Raw genomic sequence first — 21,364 nt, 5'->3', positions numbered from 1 at the left:
TTCACCCCTTCAGTCTCAGCCAGCTCCACGTCACCCCTCCTCTCTCCCACTGCCTGTTATTCACCACCACTGACCCCACTGGCCCGCTGTCAACTGAACTGTACATCCCCTCAAGGCTGCGAAGTGGAGGAAGGTTTTTCTTTTTTTTTCTTTTTCCCTGCACTGTTGGGAATCCCCTGTGCCCACATACATAATGAGTCACCAGCTCAGACATCGAGGCAGACCCACAAACACTGGAAGGTATAATTTGTCAACCAGTTGGCACCTGAGGAGCTAATTGTAAAACAAAGCATGGCTGGCCAGACGCTGTTAAGGTAAAGAATGCAAAGACAGCTCACACTGAGGACGGGCTTTCAGGAGTGGAAATACAAGGCGAGATATGTTCAAAACTGCTTCATAATGATATACAGAAGGCAACAGCCTGCATGTCTTTTATCAAATCCTGCATAAACAGATGAATCCACAGTGACAAAAGTCATATTATGTTTTAGCCATTAACAGTTCATTATCACATTGTGAGCCTGTCTGTGGCGCCTGCTAGACGAATGATTCACATCATTCTCACTTTATTTTCTTTTCCAGGACGCTAAATTTTCTAATACAGCTAAATGTCCCGCAGCATTAGTCGTTTGCTGTTTGAGTGTGTGTGGCACACACGGCTCTGTCAGAGGAGGTCACACTGATAGGTCACCTCCTCTGACAGTGAGCTGACTGCAGAGGATCCTGAACGACTGTCCAGGGAGGCTTTGGATGCTTCAGCATTGATTTCAAGAAGACACTTTCCCACCATCAGCGACTTAATGTTTGAACAACACAGGAACAGGTCTGATGCTCACGTGTGGTCAGTGAGCTCATCTCATTTTGTACACCAAGACGAGCAGTATTAACATGGATGCTATGCTGGATGATGCTTTTTGGTGTTTTTATTTTTTAGTAGAAATGGTTTTGTTCATATTTCTCTACCTCAAACTTCATGGACTGTTAGGAAGGACTGGCAAAAGGGAAAATGACATAAAAGGAGATTTCTAAAAGGCAAATGAGTGTTTTCTTGAAATCAATTCAGTGGTGTTATACTATCATTTATACTGCATTATTCTACTATTACTACTAAAATATTATTATTGTTCTCACTGTTATTATATATCACTATACACTAATATTACTATATACACTGCTTGTTACTTAATGTAGAATGCTACAATACTGCTATTTATTGTAGCATAATACACAAACTTTACATATTGACATATACATATAGTTTATTGTTTATGGTTCATTTATATTGTTGCATTGTGTACAGATTTTTACATATTTCTTATATATTTTTACATATTCTCTAAAATATTTCTTATTTCCTTTTTCTAGGGAGCAACTACAGCTGACCCAGTTTTCCTTTTACTGATTTTGATTCTGAAACACGTGAAGCATGCGTGTTATACTAAACAGTCCAAATTAAAGACAGAGCTGTTAAATTTCATAACAAAAATCTATGTTCTTTTTTAACATCTCAGAATACTTTTTCAACCATCATACCATCGTTTCTTCTTTCTTTCTGTCCTGCAGCTGTTCTTCATTAGTGACTGCAGCAGACTTTTTTTTTCTCAACAGGGGGACTGAAGATGGTGCCAGCTAAATAGAGAAAAAACAAAGAAAAAGTGTGTCTTTATACTGTTAATGTAGACGCTTCTGCAGCCTGGATATGCAGAAATGTCTGCAAAACATGCTTCTTTCCTCCACTTAACCTGTGCAGTCAATTTGGTTTTGCAGTGATTTAAAGGAAAGTTGACAGGTTCTTTACACATTAGCTTCTTGAACAATATATCACAGAACTATCTCTATCGAAGGGATTCATGTCTTAAGCTTCAAGTGCAGTTTGGGCGCACTTGTGTTGTTTTGATGATGAAGATATTTTGTCAGGGAACGTGGTGTGACTGTGACTCTCCTGCAATGGGAGGCCTCGAAAGAACATGCACAGTGATGTAACTGTGAGACAGGGGGAGGAGGGGGGAGGACTTAATTTTAGACTCACCTTTTACAAACTTCTGTTCATCACACAAGCCTCTGTAGTTATGAATAATCACCTCCAGTATTATTAGGAATCAGTTTGATCATCAAAAATGACAAATCAAATCATGGCTAAACGACTCGGGTGACAGCAGTGTTGCTGTATGTTGCAGCCAGATGGAGAGCACTCATTTGAGGGATGTAGATCTCAAAAAAAGAAAGAAAGAAAGAAAGAAAGAAAGAAAGAAAGAAAGAAAGAAAGAAAGAAAGAAATCATGTGATGACATTTTCCCACCGCCTATCAGATGCAATGTATCCTGCAATGTTTTGGGACAAGTGCTCCCTAAAATAGTCTCTTAAAACCCTCAGCTGAACGTTGTGGCACTTTCTGATAAATAATACAAAGTCAAAATGTTATCCTGAATAATTCATGTTGCAGCAGTCATGCATAACAGCTGTCTTTGTGCCTGAAAGAGTCAGCAGCCTCTTTGTCCCATCATAAGAAACAACATGGTGGAATGAACTTTTAAGAACAAGCAGCAGATATCAGAGTTGATTATTTGTAGCCTATCTGTGTAATTTCAAGTCATGTTGTGTGTTTGCTCAGCTGGGGGTAAAACTGATGAATCAGACTCTCTTAACCGAAGATATGAACTCTCTCCATCCATACAGAGGCGCATAGTCTCTATAGTGGAGGGGCTGTCACATTGATGTCTCTGGTCTACTCACTGTCTACTCACAGGCTGCAGGGAGCCCTATTTATAGATCTGTCTCTGTTCTCTGCTTCTACATCGGTCCCCTCTTTCTCTCCATCTCTCCTTTCTCTCTCCTTGCCTCCCTTTAATGGGTTGATATTTCTGGAGCTGCACGGCTATTGTCTTCTTTGCATCTTTGAGGTGCAGATCACGTTAAGTCAGATCATAAACTTTTTAAAATCCACCGTGTCTGCCTGTTTTATCAGTATCTGTGCTCAGAAATAAAATACCCTTGTGTTTGGTATCAGTGCTGAAGGAATCCAACACCTGATTGGCCACGGGTTGCCATGTTTCACCTCCAGGCCCCCGAGCTCAGAAACCATAAATCTTTTTCCATCCTGCTTTGAAATCAGACAAATTATTCTTTATGGGAACGTCTCAAGTTTTAATTACTTGTGAGTCAAACTTCAGGCTGTTGGTTCTCCAGCTGCTCTCATCCAGCGTCCAGTCCATGGCGCTGTCATTTTTGCCCCAGAGCAACAAGACTAGCCATGACAGCCATGTGGTTTGGTTGATGATGAATGGCTCGACAACGTTTGTGAGACGCCTGAGCCACAGGAGGTTAAATGGCTTTTAGTGCAGGAATTTGTAGACAGCAAGAAATGCTGCATTCAGTGTGGAGTTAGCAAAGGAAATCAATAGACTGCAACAAAGCTCAGACCTTGTGATGACCTTCTGACAAATAACACCGCCACAGCGAACCGAGGTATTGATAAAACAGGTAAAACGTCTAAAACAACCAAGAAAGAAGGGAAAAAATGGTTGATGACGTCTTTTTGGACTGAAACAAGACGTCATCAGCCGTGCTAGCAGCTCTATGAGGCTCCACTTAGCACTCTGAGCTTAATGCTAACAGTGACAATAGCACTAAACAGAGAGCATCCAAGAGGCCTAAATTAGATTTCACTCGAAGGCGAGAAGTGAGGGGAAGCATAAAACTCATCCACTAAGGATCATGAACATCCACAAAATTTCATGGAAATCCATTCAATATTTTTCAAGATATTTCAGCAGAGACAAAAGTGGTGCACCGACTGACGCTGCCATCCGTAGCACCGCACCTTTGGCACGGCCAAAAGCAGGCGATGTTGATATTCAAACAAATCTAAAATAATCAAGAAAGAAAAAGCTGTTTAGGTCAAGTTGAGAGGATCTCAAATCTGCACACCAGACAAAGATTTGACTCCTCATCGGATAAATGACTGTAATGACAAACTGTCAGGTGGTATCATTGTCTTATTTCTAAGGAAGGGTGTGACATCCTGGGAAATATGTTTATAACCCTTCTTGCCAAGAATTAGATGGGACGATTGATACCACTCTCATGCCTGTATGATATGAAGCAGTATTACAGTATTTACATACATTTCCCCTTTTCCCTAGTGTTACTCGGCTGTCTCTTTGTTCCTGTCTGTCTACTGGCTGTGTTTTGCACTACCTGGCTCCACCCTGTCTGCAGCACACCTGGCACGTATCAGCCTGATTAGGGCACAGGATAAAAGGGAGGCTCCCTGTGTTACCTGTAGGCAGTTTGTCCTGATTCATTTGCGCCTTCCTTGTTGTCTACCCAGTTGCCTCCCTGCCTTGTCTGCATTTGTGCTGTGCCTCACTGTCAGAGAGAGCCTGGCTGGCTGTTTCCAGTCTTTATGCTAGGCTAAGCTAACTGGCTGCTAGCAGTGGCCTTTTATTAACCATACAGGCATGAGAGCGATACTGATCCTCTCATCTCTACAGAGTCCCAGCAAGAAAGCAAATAAGCGCATTTTCCAAAATGTCAAACTATTTCTTTAAACCCAATCTCCATTTTCCCGTCATCGAATCTGTAATCCTGCAGCCTCCTGACTGAGGAAGAGGAGGGGATGAGTACAAGAACTCGTGAAATTCAGAAAAGACAAAAATAACCTACCTGTGCCATCTTCAAGATACACCTGGCTTCCACAGTTTATTTTTAATCCATCATCAAAGATCTGGATTATTTTATGTCATCAGCACCTTTTCAATAAGACGCCGCTGAAATGAATCACAGTGAGCGTCCACCAGTGCTAACGAGGAATTCAATCCAACGATTTGAAGGCCATTCGCCTTTGTGTGACATAATTATGGCTCGATGATCACTTGTCATCCTTGGCCCCCCCTCGGGCAAATAACGCTTCATGTGATGACAATGATCAGACAGAGCAGTTATTGTAGAAGTGGCAGTGAACTGTTTTGTATGCATCCTGTAGATGTGACCTTTAAAACATAATCTTTTCCAGGGTTTTAGATTACACCAATTAAATGAACTAATCTGAATAGATATGTATGTTTAATATAAACAGCATGAATTATACAGTATTCTATGTGCGATGTGTATTCAGTTTTACCTTAATTTGACATAATTTGCCATTAAAAGTGCTAAATTGAATTTGGAGCTGCTTCTGATTAAATTATATGTCCATCAGTGGGCCGCAGTGTTTTCTGGGATCTAGTGTCACCAACATTTACCAATAATGATGACACCAATGTCCCTGAAAGCGTAGCAGTGCATTAAAACACAGGCTGGAAGATGGGTCGGCGCTGAATCCTAATGCCTCTTGTGTGCTTTGAGCTTTCATTTTTTACAGGATGCAATAGGTGTCTGTGCAGTGCAGCAAGGAGCCTGGCGAATAGTGGGATACTTATTATAGCCCTAGCAACAGGAACGGGATTGGTGGCTGCGGAGAGTGAGCCTGTCAGCCATTGGCTGCCGTGGAGGTCCGCTCAAAGCACAGAATTTCATCTCATGAAAGGTTCAGTGCAGCAGGCTGCAGCAAGAGGCTGCAGTGTGAGGGTGGGCGATCCAGCAGTTTGTCACTTCAGCTTATCAATCAATGTGAAGGGCTCCACTCCCGGCTTGAAGCACACAGATATGCGCGACTACTCAGATAAACTCGAGCTTTGGGTGGAAAAACACTCCTTGCATGTCAATTTAAAAGAGGAGCAGATCCTCCCACCTTTGTCCATGACATGCAGGGTTTTATGTCATTGCAGCGCTCCTCTGCTGTGATCATAAAACCTGTTGTCTTTTGAAGCATCATTCTTTAATGTATGCCCTGATTTAGTTAATTATTAGTGAAGCGGCCTCTTTTGAGACGTACTGTAGTCATTACGTGAGCCAGCAGTGACTCTGCACTGCAGCTAATACAGACTCCACGTCGTACATTCACCAAGAGACGCTCAGCACATGCAATGGTGCACACACACACACGCGCGCGCGCACACACACACACACACACACACACACACACACACCTTTTATGGGGCCCAAAGGGTTACCTGAGGTCATAATGACCTCCTCTATCAATGTGCAGGTTGTAAAAGTCAACGGAAATCTGTTCAACTTACAGAATGAAAAGGAATGAGCTGTGGTGTGACTGTAAATGACTACATTACAGAGAGAAATGAAAATAAGAAATAATACCGATAAACAAATAACTTTAATGGGCAACAGATGGCAACCAAAATTCCTCAGAGCATACAGTTTATATCCCATTTTCAGCTATCGCCCCTCCCCCCTTTGCTAATTTCCAGCAGGTCAGCTCTTTTTCAGTCTAATTTGAGATTAAAATCAAATCCTCGTCTCCTCATTTCTTATATTCGCATGTTTTCATGTCACAGAAACAAGGATCAACATCCGAAATAATAAAAACTCAAAAGTAAAAACACAAACCAAAAAAATAACCACAAATGAATTAAAAAGGAACACAATGCATGTATTCTTGGCAATGAGTGAAAGTCTCCTGACATGTTTTATCAAAAAAAAAGAAAAAAAATCAGTTTCCACTCCAACACGAAAACTTCAAAACGAAAGTGTCGGGTTGTAATATTCATAAGCCACGTGAGCAGTGCTGCAGATTGGCATTACGATTTCATGCTATTTGTCTGCCGAGCCTTCATCAACTTCATACTACGTTAAAAATAAATCAAAGCAGCTGTGACATACAGCGCGAGCTCGCCGAGGCTGACTCATGATGGTGACATAATTGGCATACATGAACGAGGCTGTGTGACTGACCTTAAGGCGTTTTGGTTTCTCTCTTAAGCCATCACATCTGAGATATAAAATAATGACCCCAAAACTGCCATCTATTAGGAAAAATAAAGTCCCCCAAACTGCCATCTGTATGAATATATTAATGTAATAATCTATAGAACTAGCAGCATTATGAAGATAAATCCGTTCAGCAGCTTTCTGTGCTCTAAAGCAGCTTCCTGGTGTCTAAAGTTTGTTCTGAAGACGCGATTTCTCACATTTGCTAGTCAATAACCAATTCTATTGAACTGCCTATGCTTTCCCTGTGACTGTATTTGTGCACTGGTGTTGAATATTCATATCTACGTGCTGTACAGAGAGCAGTACCGTCCGACACATGTAAAAGTGAGGAAGGGAAAATATTACAGCTTGCACACATGCTTGCAGGAGCTTCAAATACTGGCAGATAAATCCTTTTTTTCTCGAAAGGTTGCTTGCAAATGAGGCATATCAAATAATACAGGCACAAAAAGAAAGCACATACCGTACTCTGGGCACAAAACAAAGTGTCACAACATGATTTTCCTTCAAATCAAACTTCTCTTATGGGTGACGATACAACAATACACTGGACCACCACGGAAATGGTGCATGTGTAATTTAGTCATATTCTTTTTTATTATCATAGCTATTATTTCGGTTCTTGTGCAACTGCTACATAATGACTCACATTCAAGATATTTTGTCACTCAGGAACAGCTAAAATGTATAAAAACAAACAAACAAACAAAAAAAAGTATACTGTCAGAAATAAAATATGGTCCATGTCTGTGAATTCATAACAGAAACATTGAGCCTGAAAAATTCACCATTATTAAAACTGGATAGCATGACAGAAAAAAAAGTACTTAAATACTGTTCAAACTATATCATAATCATACTTCAATGTGACGAACACCAGCAGGTAAGATTAAGTGATCACTGGTGAGTTTTTATCTTCCTTTTTTTTCTTTCATTAACAAATTAAAAACACATATTGCATGTCACTACAGCAACGCCCATTACAGGTCAATTTTTACGATCACCATTTTGGTATAGCAAATCAAAAACCCATAACAGAACGAAATAAATTAGAAATTAGAAATCAACATCAGACAAAGCCTGTTTTTCTCAATCATATGAATACTTAACACCCACAGTATAAGTTAATAAAGTCAAGCTACTGTATATAAATACATCACCAGCATGCACAATATTGAATAATCGATATTATTGTTGTCATCATCTTACACTGAAGAAACAGTATAGTAGGCAAGTGCATTTAATAAAACAAACACAGAAGTAAACCACAAACTCTGAAGCTGCTTTTATTTATTGTTTTAGTCTTTTTTTTTTGTTGTTTTGTATTGTTAAGTCTCTGCCTTTAGTAATCTTCACCTCCAAAAGAATCTATGGTTCCAGTGACATAACAGACTAATCTGTGAGATGCCAAATACACCTCAGACAGAAGGAGGGGGATCAATTTTACTATCCAGTCCTCATTTTCACTCCCATGTAATTCGTCCTTTTAAATTTTAGGGGGGGATTAATCGGTTCAAAACTTTCTTTTTCTCGTTTTTGTGTGTGGGTTTAGCATCAGTGGCTTTCAGGGCCCTTTCTCATATATAGACTACTGCTGGAACCAATGCAAACTAGATTTGTGAGGCATTCCCATTCAAGCATTTTCTCTCTCAAGTGACTCAAAAGCATCTCTATCACGCAAAAACCTAACTAAGCAGCTTATCTTGACAGAACAAGATCAGTTCCTATGCCAGTGTGAGGCTGCCATTTCAATCCAACAACAACCACTTCAGGCTGATTGACTGACATATCAGTGGTTTTGGCAAATGTCAAAGAGAAAATCAAGAAGACGGAGGCCCCTTTCAACTGTATATATATTTCTATATATATTTAAACTAAGATTTAACCTCCACTCTCACCTCTCTTTTGATTCTTTTCTTTTAACACATGGAAAAATAAAGAACTGCTGCTGCGGTAGTATCATCGGCAAAAGCGGCTGCCAAAGTCCACCGGCCCTTCATATATCTTTTTTCGAAGTGTGGTTTCTCTTTAATTGTTGCCCTCCCCGCCCTCGTCATCCTGCTGGTCACTTGTCCACAGTGTCAAGTTGTCTCGGAGCAGCTGCATGATGAGAGTGGAGTCTTTGTAGGAGTCCTCGTTGAGGGTGTCGAGCTCGGCGATGGCGTCGTCGAAGGCGGTCTTGGCCAGATGACAGGCCTGCTCCGGGGCGTTCTGGATCTCGTAGTAAAACACAGAGTAGTTGAGAGCTAAGCCCAGGCGGATGGGGTGGGTGGGCTGCATGTGCTCCTTGCTGATCTCGTGGGCCTCGTTGTAGGCCTTCTCCGACGACTCCACCACGGTGGCCCTCTTCTCCCCCGTGGCCACCTCGGCCAGGTACCGGTAGTAGTCGCCCTTCATCTTCAGGTAGAACACCTTGCTCTCGTGCTGCGTCTCGCTGCAGTTCTTGATCAGGAAGTTGTCCAGAAGGTTGAGCACATCCTGGCACACGGCCTCCAGCTCCTTCTCAATCTTCTCCCGGTAGGCCCTGACCATCTCAATCTTCTTCTCATTGCCGTCGGCCGAGGTCTTCTGCTCAATGCTGGAGATCACCCTCCAGGAGGAGCGGCGGGCCCCCACCACGTTCTTGTAGGCCACAGACAGGAGGTTCCTCTCCTCGTTGGACAAGGCCTCATTCAGCTCTGTTACCTGGAAGAAGGAGAAAACGGGCCATTTATCAACAAGCCTTGATTTACAGCACCGGCCTATGCAAAGAGAAAATTATTCATGGAATTAGCAACTCCTCATTTTATGGTTCTCAAAAGTTTTCTTTGTTTTATATCACTGTAAATCAAATATCTTGAAATCTTGGATTATTGGTTGGAAAAAGACGTCAATTTTAAGTTGCCACATTGGGGGGGCACCACTGCGGCTAACACGCCGACCATGGACCGCAATGTCCCGGATCAACCCCGGCCGGGGAGCATTTCTTTGTTTCCTGTCATCTCTTGACTAAATGTATAAAAATCAGAAGAAAATATAATTAAAACACAACGAAACAAGGAATCAATTAGCGACAAATCAAGAAAATAAATGACTGACTAACTGATGGTGGAAATAATCGTTAGCTGCGGCCCTAATTATCAAAATCCACTCTGGACTAAGTTCACAGCACAGAAGATGAGCAACATTTCAATCGTTATGTGCAAATCCCAGTTTCGACACCGATCCATTAATTTAGAGCACCAGTAGCTCCAGCTGCCACGTGGACAGCTAATGGTTGTTGGTAAGAAAAATATTCTAGTTTGGAGGCAGTGGGGGGCTGGGAAAGGAAAGGAAAGGAAAGGAAAGGAAAGGAAAGGAAAGGAAAGGAAAGGAAAGGAAAGGAAAGGAAAGGAAAGGAAAGGCTGGAGAAGACTGAAGTGTTCCCATGAGCACTCCGGGGCAGCTGCACTGTAAGTGAAAACCATCACTGCACAGGCGGTTCACGTGTCCCAGTGACCTTCTCTCTGGCTCAAACTGACCTTTTTACCTGTCTAAAACGCCACGCCATGACATCACCCTGAGTTACGCTGTTAAATTTAGATTTTGACAGATCAGTTTGATAGTTGGATGCTTGTCAAAGAGGCTGCGTTACTAAAGAGAGGCCGCGACACTCAGGGTTATTAGCCTGGAAAAGCAACCTTGTGTTGGAACACGGCCTCTGTCAGATCAATAACTGACTGAAAATGAAAAATTCAAATTATAATACATAGATAATTATATCTATATGTCATAAAGACGTGTGTAGCTCAGGTTTCAGCTGCTCTTTATCTGAGGAGCTCCTCCTTGGTGTGCTAACGTTTCTCATTTCTCAGTTTTGACATTCAGGCAGAGGAGCACAAAGATGGCGCAGGACTGCCGACGTCACGCAGGCTGTGAGTGGATGGAGAGCGTGGCTCAACCTATGGAGACGGAGGCGCCTTCATTCTGCCTGTAACGCAAACCTACTGTACACGCTCAAAACGACAGACGTGACATCTGCAGTCGAATGAAGCAGATTTGGTTTTTTTAAAGGATACAGACAGGTCGTCACGCTAACTATGATGCACCTCTGTTTGGGATGCTGACTACTCTGTCAGCTGGATTTAAATAGATCCTCATTTAGAGCTAAAAAAAAACACCCAACATTCATGTAATCCCTTATTTGACAACTAATTTCGAATCGATCATTTTGAGGCAAAAATTAGCTAGTTTCAGCTGCACAGTTGTGAATATTTTCTCTGATGACAGTAACCTACATATCTTCTGGACTCTAATCTGTAGGTAGAGAATATTTTTCCATATTTTCCATCACAAGCGCCTTCAGTTAATCAGGATGTAAGTGGCTGTTGAAGCACAACCCTAAAAATCCTGCCTGAAAAGCTGCACAAAAGGCTGTTAGCATGACAATAAACCATCTGTATTTTTCATGAAGGCCACGATCAGTTGTGGTTTGTCATTTCTGGCTGCAATGGAAAGGGATTCCCTTTGATTAGAGAGGGAGAGTACACACCCCTGCAAAAGGGCCCAGTTTGGACCGCACTGACATGGCAGATTGTTTAAAGGGAAAGGAATCCCTCCCTGCTCACACATCATCCCACCTCCTGCAACCAGAAACCCTCGATGACAAACGACCCACGGGGGGCTCCTCCGTCTCCCCTGAGGACACAAGACAAAATGTTCCTCCTTTTAAAGGACGCATGACAATTTTAATCTACGCGGGAGCCAGCGCAGGCCCGGCTCAGACTCTCTGGATGCTGCTGGTTCCAGTATGAGCTGGTGTGACACAGCAGTTTTTTTTTTTTAACCCACTGATGAATCCAGTTCCCAGAATTTCTTAGAGAAAAAAAAAAGGGACAAAGGCTGAGTCCACAATAGCGGCCAATAAGAGCTGAGAAAGCTCCTGTGAGGCAGGCCACCCATGTCATCCTCTTTGCATCAAACGTTACAGCATTAAACCAGGGTCATTAACCCAAAACGACTGCGAACTGCTGCCGGGTATCAGGAGGAATCTGCCCCGTCACAGAAACTGCACATGCATGAGGGATAATGCGAATCAGAGGGGAGAAAACAAAGCCCACAATCAAATCAGATCATATTGACTCACTGCAATATGACAAAGAATATTCTGGAGAGATTCTGCTGCCTCCCACGTCTGCTGAGAGGAAAGAGCAGTTTGAAGGCTCTTTGTGGAGCATTTTTTAGGAAGCAATCATGCTCCAGAAGTGCTGCTAAGCCTTTTACGCTAAGATGAAAAATGATCATGTATATTATTTTAATTAATGTGACAAAGAGAGGAGGAGGAGGAGGAGGAGGAGGAGGGGGCAGCAGCAGCAGCAGTGGATGGGTTTTTTCCGAGCAGCCTCACATGGCTCCCAGCGGCAGCAGCTTTTAGAAATTCGGCATAAAGGAGGGAGGGGAGGTGAGAAAAGGGGGAGAAAAGAGGCAGCAAATGCCACTGAGCGGAGGCCTTATGGGATATGAGATGAGGAGAGATGAAGATGAAGCTCGGGCCTGCGCGCGGTTCATTGTAACGTCCCTTCATTGAGCGGCGCGGCCGACAGAAAGGCACCGCCCAAGGAGCAGACGATCTGGACCAGACTCAGAAAAGAATAAAGAAATGAGCAAAAATCGATGCACACGAGGCGAGGGAGATATTGAACACGATATATTTTTTCCCTCAGATGTCTAATTGCAGTGCGGTAACACGGAAAAATCGAGCCAACACAGGCGAGACTGCGGGACGCGCCTCTGCGCACAGAGAGCGCTGGAAAAACAGCAATCACACACACACACACACACACACACACACACACACACACACACACACACACACACACACACACACACACACACACACACACACACACACACCTAAGCCATCATGATTGTCCGCTCCTGAATGGACTTACCGACTTCATAGCAGCTGCCATATCGTCATATCTCTCAGCCTGTTCGGCCAGCCTGGCTTTCTGCACCAGCTGCTCGCGATCGACCATCGTGAAAGGATGTTTGGCTGCTGCGTCGAGCTGCTCTACGCCGGTTTTGGGGATGAAATGACTGATATTTGAAATCGCAATGCAGTGAGATCCTACGCGAACCTAATGCTGCAGCTGTTCCCTGCTGTCTGTCTGTTCCTCCGTGCAGACGGGACACCCTCTCCTCTCTTCCCTCCCTCACCCCTCCTCCTCCTCCTCCTCACACACTCTCCCCGGGCTGCGTCATCACTCGGAAAGGTGGGTGTCTGTGCCAATGATGTAACACTCCATACATGGGAACCGGGCTCGGCGTATAGGGGATGGATGGATGGGAGCAGCTGGGCGAAAGGCCTTGTGGGAAATGGTGTCCTCTGGAGGAAGAGGCGGGTACTAGATGGTAGGGGTGGGGATGTGGGTGTCTAGGTGTGACACAGCATCTCACTGTGGGGGGCTGCTGGTGGGGCATCTGTATGTGGGTATTTGGGCTGGGTGGCTGCTGCAGGGTCCATATCGAGGTGAGGGGGTCTTTCTGGGACAGAGTCCTCGTTTCACTTGTCTGAAGCCCTCTGGTGCAATCTGGAGCGAAACACAGTTTAATCCAGAACATGAACAAAATGTCAATGCACCCCAAACCCAACGGTGGAGGATGTGTTCAAATCATTTACTTGTGTAAAAGTAGGAGTACTGCAGTGTAAGAATACTCCATAGCAAATGAATCAGGCATGAAAGTAAAAGTACAGAAGTATTAGCAACCAAATGTACTTAAAATATCCTAAATGTCCTTCCAGTGGCATATTTTTAGATAATGTTATTGACGTATTAATTTCTAAACTGTACTTTAATTTTATAGTTGGGCATGGTAGAGCTAATTTGAACTACTTCATATACTTGTGGTAGTTTAATCAGTAAAATTGATCATATTTAATACATTAATTGTATGTTGAGTATGTAAAATCTTAATCTGTGAAGTAACTACTAACTGTGGCTCTTAACTAAATGGAGTGCAGTGAAAAGTAGCATGACATTGAAATATTCAAGTAAAATACGGGCACCTCAAAACTGTATTTGAGTACAAAGTAAATGTAAATGTGCTGAGTTATATTCTAACGCTGCCTGGATTAATTGCGAGTAAATACAAGGTTATCACGCCGCCTCACATGTAATCTTTGAGACACCAGCAGACACATTTAGCTTTTTTTCAGCAGTGTAAAAGACAATTAAAAGTTGTAAAATCCCACTTAAATGAAATTTCATAAGTATTAAAAACTAAATGTACTTTAAAAAGTAGAAGTGCTCATTCTGTAGACGATGTCTCCTGGGACTGATGTAATATACAACACTGTGAGATTACTAATACTGATGCATCAGTGTGCAGCAGTTCACTGGTGCAGCTGCTGGAGGTGGAGCTATTTATAACTACTTTATTAACAGCACGGGTAGTGCAGAGCAGTACTTGAGTAAATGTATTTAGTTATTTTGCATCACTTGGTAGGTTGAAGAAGGATGGGCAGACTGGGAAAGCACCATGACACCTCTGAACACAACCACCAAACTGAACCAGCTTCACGTCAGGCTGCCAGCAGGATGATTGTAAAATCAATGACACGACAAGGTCCTGCAGTGCAATCAGCATTTTAGAGTATAAATACAGTGAAAAGTGATGCACTTCAGCCTGGATGTCACACTTTCTGAGGCAGAGTTTAAGTGCTTTTTATCTGTCGTCTGTTTGTTGTTGATCACATCGTAGGCCTTACGTGTAATCGTGATAATCAGGACAATCAAGAGTTGACTCACTTTGTCCTCAGCGTGTATGTCAGACATCGCTGCATCCCACATTTTGCCTCCAAATCGTGTCTATTTTTTTTAAACATGACGTCATCGTTTTTGCAGGGCAGCTCACGGGCGTCGCTGAACTGTAATCTGAGATCCCACCATTTCCTGTCCTCAAGGCCAAATGCTAGTGAGTGATGCACAGGGCAAACTCTGCTGGTGGTCTGCTTGTCTGTTTGCTGGCAGCGGACTGAGAGCAGTGTACACTTATCAAAGGCAGCATTTTAAACCACGGCACCTACATTCAGCAGCGCACAGTCACAGTCACTTGTTAGATTGAGTGTAAATTATCTCACCTTGCTTTATGTGTGGAGTCTTTATCTGACTAGCAATATGAGCTACTTAAAGCAGATGAAGAGACTACTGTCCACAGCTCCCTCTTCTGGCCAGAAATGGAAATGGACATATCTGAGGATGAGACATCATGTTCTGCAGTGAGTGTTGTAGAGTAAAAAGATTTTGTTGATGTTCTTGTGAGAAATCGTTTGAAAACCCAGGACTGTCTTTTGAATCCTGGAGGAAGTATTCAGATACTTTAAAATGAAAGTAGTAATACCACACTGTGGCATGCAACTATCAAAAGTAAAAGTACTCAATATGCAGAAAGTGTTTTTCTTTATATTTGATGTTTTTGGATGAATATTCATGCTGCGTTAAAGTGGAAGTTGCATCTTACTGCTGTAGATGTTTAAGGTTGTGCTAATTTTAACTACTTTGTATACTTTTGGCCAGTTTAATTTGCAGCAATGTAAAAGTATAAAATTGCATAAAATTGGAAAAACTCAATTAAAGTACCTCAAATTTCTACTTAATACCATATTTGAGTAAATGTACAATCCACCACTGCTGACCCAATACAACCAGTCACTGGCAGCGGACAATTCAATACAATTCGACTTTATTTATTCCTATTATAACAAGTATGCAACAGCTCACCAAGCAGATCAACAGATACAAACACAGCATACTCGAGAAGAACCAATAAAAACCACAAACAATCAAGGGGTAAATAAATGAATACATACACATGAATATCTAAAATAGAGAGACTGTGTTTGGAGATTTGTTGGTGCGGTGTGAGTTAAAAAAAAACATTCAGTAAAAAATATGGAGGCTGAGGGGAGAAAGTAAATAAAATGTAAAAAGGTGTGATAAAACCGTCACCTCCATTTGTTTGGTGTCAAAGCCAAAAACACAAAAAAACACCTAAAGCATGCGATGCTGTCAGACATCCCAAATTTCCACCTTTCAGTGTTTTTCTCACCTACATCTCTTCATCCTGTCTCACACACACACACGCACACACTCACTCACACACACACACACACACGCACGCACGCACACACTCGCTCACACTCACACACACACACACACGCACACACTCACTCACACACACACACACACGCACGCACGCACGCACACACTCGCTCACACACACACACACACACACACGCACACACTCACTCACACACACACGTACACACCGAATTGTTAAAGCTTCCCTTCCTGCGCAGGAGGAGATTATCACCTGCTGACCTGGCCAGAGGTGAAGAGAGGAAGTGTTGACTTTCAGTGATGTGTAAACTGGGTCAAAGCAGGAGCAGGAGAGGTCAGGACAGCAGATAATACGGCCCCTTCACACGAAACCCTTGCTTGATGTTTCAGAAGTATCTATATTGTACTAAAACATCTTGAACTGTAGAAGGAAACAGAGTTTTATTTATTTATGTTTTACTGCAGCCACTGTGTGGTTTCACCATGGAAAAGATCCTACACCACATCCCATGCAAAATAAGGCTGATTTTAACTTCATTGTTTTCTAAAAGAATCAATTTATCTCACACTCAGGTTGAGAAAATAAAGACTTTCTAACTCTTGTCTCTCCCTTTATAGTCTTTCTATATTCTGCATGATATGCCCTTTAATAATATTTGACAGAGATCTCTCAGCTGCCATAAAAGAACCACATGCTGCTGTCTGAGACAGATAACACATGAGTGGAACTCTTTTGCAGCCATTACGTTGCATTGCACAGTCTTACCGAGCAACAGGCCGTGCTGAACTAACGAATCTCTCTGCTTGCTTCAAAGAGGATTACTGCTCCTTCTGCTTAGCTTAGTTACCTCAAATTAGGATAAGGGTAAGGAGAGGTCTGCCGTCTACAGCGGCCATCTGTCTGTGGACAGTCGAGCGCTCACGCTGCTGTAAATGGAGACAAGGCTGGAGTTGGATGTTTTGATATTTCCAGATGAAGTGAGGATCGCTACTCCGGAGGATCTGCGTGAATGGGAGCTAGAGACCGCGAGCCAGTTGTCTATACCCACCGTGCGACTCTTTGTGGCCCTTTATCCATACAACCCTGCTGCGATGTCCCCCAACCACGAGACGGCTGCAGAGGAGCTGCCTTTTGTTCCAGGCCAGATCATCAAGGTAAAAACCAGACAACTCTCTTACTTTTGCAACTTAATGTAAAAGCTGTGCAGGTAGAACATGTGCTTTTAGGGTGCTCTGGTATGTATAACTCTCATGTTTGAGTTATGTTTCCTCACTTTACCGGTTGAAAAGCTTCTTTGAAAGAACATGATGGTGTTTCCTGTTTGTGCTAGATTTAGGCCAGCTGACTGTGCCCACAGATACCAGCTTTTCTTTCTTTATTTCCTGTCACCGTTTCCAACTGATAGATGTGATTTGGCGCCAGTACACTGAATCTGTTTACTGCTGCAAAAAGAAAATATACACAAGCATTTTTCTACTTCTTCCAAACATAAAATAAAGCAATGAAACTAAAAGTTACTTCATTTACTAGGTGGTGGGAGACAGGGACTCTGATGGTTTCTATCACGGTGAGTCCGGTGGTCTCTCCGGTTACGTGCCAAGCAACATGGTGGCTGAAATCCCCGTGGACGATGAGTACTTGAAGCATCTACTCATGCAGCAGGGATTCCTCCCTGTGGACCACACAGGTATCAACCCTCAGTTTCTGCAGGACGCTGCTGTAACACACTGGCAGAGCAGTAGTGCAATGGTGGGAGGTGGTTTGCACTGAGGTGCTCCCTGGGGGTCATTATTTGTAACGGTAGGAAGTTTCTAGAGTTAAAAAAAAAAAGATACTACAGCCACTAAGAAGTAGTAAAAGTGATCCAGAAATCTTGAATGTAAACTGCAAAAATTATGAAATTCATGATTTAAAAGTGTGAATGAAAAATGCTTTTGCTCAAAGTTTTGATGCTTTCACTGACACCCTGCTGCTGTTTTTTAGCATTAAACTTGTGTGATTTCAAAAAGTATTTTGTGTATTTTGGTCCACAGGTATGTCTGTAACGCCAGACCTGAGCGACACGGCCAGCATCCCTGATGATGTGGTAGTTCGACGAATGGTGGCCTTATTCGACTATGATCCATGGGAAAGTTCCCCCAACATGGACAGTGAAGTAAGTACGACGCTTTGTTTTCACCACTATCTACAAATCTAGTCTCTTGTTTCAAACACAACAAAGTGGTTTGTGGTGATGTTTCAAAACTTCATAGTTTTTCCTCTTTTCGCCTCTCAAAGGTTGAACTTGGCTTTCGCTCAGGAGACATCATATACGTGTTAGGTGACATGGATCAAGACGGATTTTACTACGTGAGTGTCTATGCAATGACTGCTTACTGGTTTTCTCACTGACTTGCACACAAGTTTAACTTTCATCTCAATTGTAGGGGGATCTGCACGGACGGCGAGGTCTGGTTCCATCCAACTTTCTGCAGTCGCTTCCCTGGAATTAGAAGAAAACGCTGCGCTAGGATGTTTGCTACCGATGCCAACTCTCAGACACAGTGAGAAATCAGCAGTTTTTAGTTAAAGAAAAAAGTTAAATGGACATTTTATGTGTCAAAAAAATGGGTTTTTTTTTTATCATAGCATGGCACTGCACCTGCTTTAGATTGCAAATCAGCAAGCGTCTACGCAGATAAGCAACTGTTTAATGCAGTATGAGCAGTATTGATCAGGGTGCTGCAAAGTGAAAAGAGTTCTCGTCAAACAATTGTCAGGTAATACTTTTATTGAAAAATGGCAACATAATTTAAAAAACATTTGGTGAAAAATGCTACAAAAAATTACAAATCATGCATATCTTATTTATTCACTTGCACTGCACTTTCACAAGAAGCCCAACATGAGCCAATGAAATTATATGTATATGCTATCTGTAAGTGTTTGACAATATGAACAAATTATAATTAATTTCAGTTACAGCTGATGGCAATGGATACATTATTTTAGCCTTAATAATACACATTTAGTCTGAGTTTTTGCAGACCAGAGTGTATTCATATAGTACGTCCATATCTGCCTTATGTCCTGTTTATATATTTTCTAAAACTGGCTCATAGTTTTTTCATACAAAGAAATTAGGACAAAAATGGTTTTTAGTTTTGCAGCAATTTTTATGTAAAAAAAAAAATAATAATAACAACAGAAACTTTGTATAAATGAAAGGATTAATGTGATCATGTTATCAGTCTAAGAACTGGAAAGGAAACACTGAAAATAAATTGAATTTTAACAACACCTGCCTGCTGTCTTTTAACCACAGACCTCAGCTACACTTGTTTGAACTGATATATGATTACTGATACTGCATTCATTTATCTTATATTCTGAAAGGTTTTCACACTCACTGTGATATTATCAATTTACCTGTTTGTGATAAATGAGCACAAGACACAATTAAATGACACGAGCAACAGAGAAATTCAGTTTTCATGACAGGCCTAAAATCTTCCACACAAAGCCACCGTTGGTTTCTTCCTTTACATTTCTCTGCAGCCAACAGTATACTCATCCATAAAGTAGGAAACACTACACTGTGTAGTGACGTTTAGTAGTGCTTTCTACTTTATGGGTGACAACACTGTACATCAGTAGTTTCTGGTCGCTCCACGGCAAACACTGAAGACATGACGGGTCGCATAAAAGCAAGTTTCCTCAAGTAAAACGTGACACAAAAACATTCTCCAACATCCATTTATAACTGAGAAATATAAAAACAGTTTGTCAGAGGCTGCACCCACAGAACTGGACATGATGCTGCTTAAAAAGATGCTGATGTACATAACACATAACACACGACACATAAAGTAGAAAGTCCTGTATTTTTTAGTGCATTGTATAATTTAATTGGAGAGATACAACAAATAAAAGCAGAAACCACAACATTTTAAAACTAAGTCACTTGCTGTCAGGGTCTTACCAGCGTCTGGACTCCGAAGAAGAAAGAAAACCCAGAAGTGAACGTGATCTTTTATTAACCCCGTCTGAGCCACGTGGTTAACACAGGAAAGGCTGCAACAGTCACACACACACACACGCATGCACGCACTATCTGTGCATAGATGTTTGTGTAGATGTGTGTGTGCTCATGCATGCACACTCGCACATGGTTGTGGGAACAGTGTTTGAAAGATGTACTTATGTATATGAACATGTCCCCTCAGTTAAAGTAAACCATTATTTGTTGTGAAATATATAAAATGCTCTTGTGTTTCTGAGGAATAATTCTTTATCTAATGAGTAGATAAATATATACTTTTGAGTACAGATGCTAACAAAACAGTTCATCTCAGAGTATTATCTATTTTTTTCATATACGGCCTTACAGCAAGTTCACTGTAGCCATCAGATGAATGTGGCTCAGTGGCAAAAAGTTTCACAATACAGAAATTGTCAAAGTAACAGTACCTCAAAATTCAACTCATATTTTAGGAAGTGTACGTTCCACATCTGCACACACGCACTTTTACGCACACACACATACAAATTCAAAGCCTGTGCCCGTGAAGCCTGGCAGACTGCGCCGCTGCTGCCGGCGTGAGCTCGACCCTTTTAAGGACATGCAGCAACGAGGCAACACCTGCTTTTAAAAGAGAAGTCAGAGGACCCTAAAGCAGATAGATATTGATCTTATTATTAAGGTGGATTTGTATCAGTGATCGCAGGACAAAAAACTCTTTAACGATGCAGCGTTGAGGCTTTTACTTTGAAATATCAACATGATAATGAGAGATCAAAAGAAATCAAAGATTATTAGTAGATTTATTGTTTGAGTGAGCTCATTTTAGAGACATTGGAGCTGCTAAATGTTTACGTTAGCAAAGAGTGTGCAACACTGTCCTTAAATATGTCATATTTAACAGCCGTGCAAGTCCAGAATCTGTATAGATTACAGGAAGAGATTCATATCTCGTTCATATTTCTGAGAACTCATTCACGCCTGCGTGTTTCTCACAAGGTGTGGGTGGGGGATGGTGGTGCAAGGCTCTTCCCTATCCCAGCAGCAAATGTGCAATATGCTTGCAACAACAGAAACTTCGCAAATAGAATAGAGACGGGCCTGTGTCCTCTGTTGTCACGACAACACAAACCTCAGAGTCACACCAAGTGAAATAAGAGGAAGTGGGGGATGGGCGGCACACACAAGAGCGAGAAAAGATGTCCTTGTGAGAAAAGAAAGAAGGAAAATACGAGCAGACAGTAAAGCAGCAGATGAAAAAAAAAACAGGTTGCAGATGCAGGACTTGACAAAAAGTTTAATGTGCTGCAACGATTCAGACAATAAAAGTATCAACACATCCACACACACACAGTTTTTTTAGCAGTGAGTCCACATGTGTCTTCTGCTGCAGGCCAGCATGACTGTGCATCCTGCAGATTATCTCAGCACTGTTGCACTAGAGGATGTGCT

General features: G+C 42.0%; 2 protein-coding genes across 2 annotated transcripts; one reads left to right on the top strand and one right to left on the bottom strand.

Moving 5' to 3' along the window:
* Positions 1-6,195: 6,195 nt before the first annotated feature.
* On the bottom strand, positions 6,196-13,064 carry ywhag2 (3-monooxygenase/tryptophan 5-monooxygenase activation protein, gamma polypeptide 2). The gene is made up of 2 exons (XM_070969864.1): positions 12,741-13,064; positions 6,196-9,516 (listed from the first exon to the last, which is right to left on the bottom strand). Exons 1-2 carry the CDS (start codon positions 12,825-12,827, stop codon positions 8,860-8,862), a joined length of 744 nt encoding a protein of 247 aa, XP_070825965.1. The 5' UTR covers positions 12,828-13,064; the 3' UTR covers positions 6,196-8,859.
* Positions 13,065-16,682: 3,618 nt separating this feature from the next.
* Positions 16,683-19,184, top strand: LOC139336020 (RIMS-binding protein 2). The gene is made up of 5 exons (XM_070969865.1): positions 16,683-17,066; positions 17,443-17,599; positions 17,946-18,067; positions 18,190-18,261; positions 18,339-19,184. The coding sequence occupies exons 1-5, from the start codon at positions 16,845-16,847 to the stop codon at positions 18,402-18,404; spliced, it is 639 nt and encodes a 212-aa protein (XP_070825966.1). The 5' UTR covers positions 16,683-16,844; the 3' UTR covers positions 18,405-19,184.
* Positions 19,185-21,364: the final 2,180 nt, after the last annotated feature.

The sequence above is a fragment of the Chaetodon trifascialis genome, chromosome 9 (genome assembly GCF_039877785.1).
Source record: "Chaetodon trifascialis isolate fChaTrf1 chromosome 9, fChaTrf1.hap1, whole genome shotgun sequence".
Taxonomy (NCBI): Eukaryota; Metazoa; Chordata; class Actinopteri; order Chaetodontiformes; family Chaetodontidae; genus Chaetodon; species Chaetodon trifascialis.
Note: the sequence above shows the minus strand (reverse complement) of the source record. Positions and strands in the feature narration are given on the sequence as shown.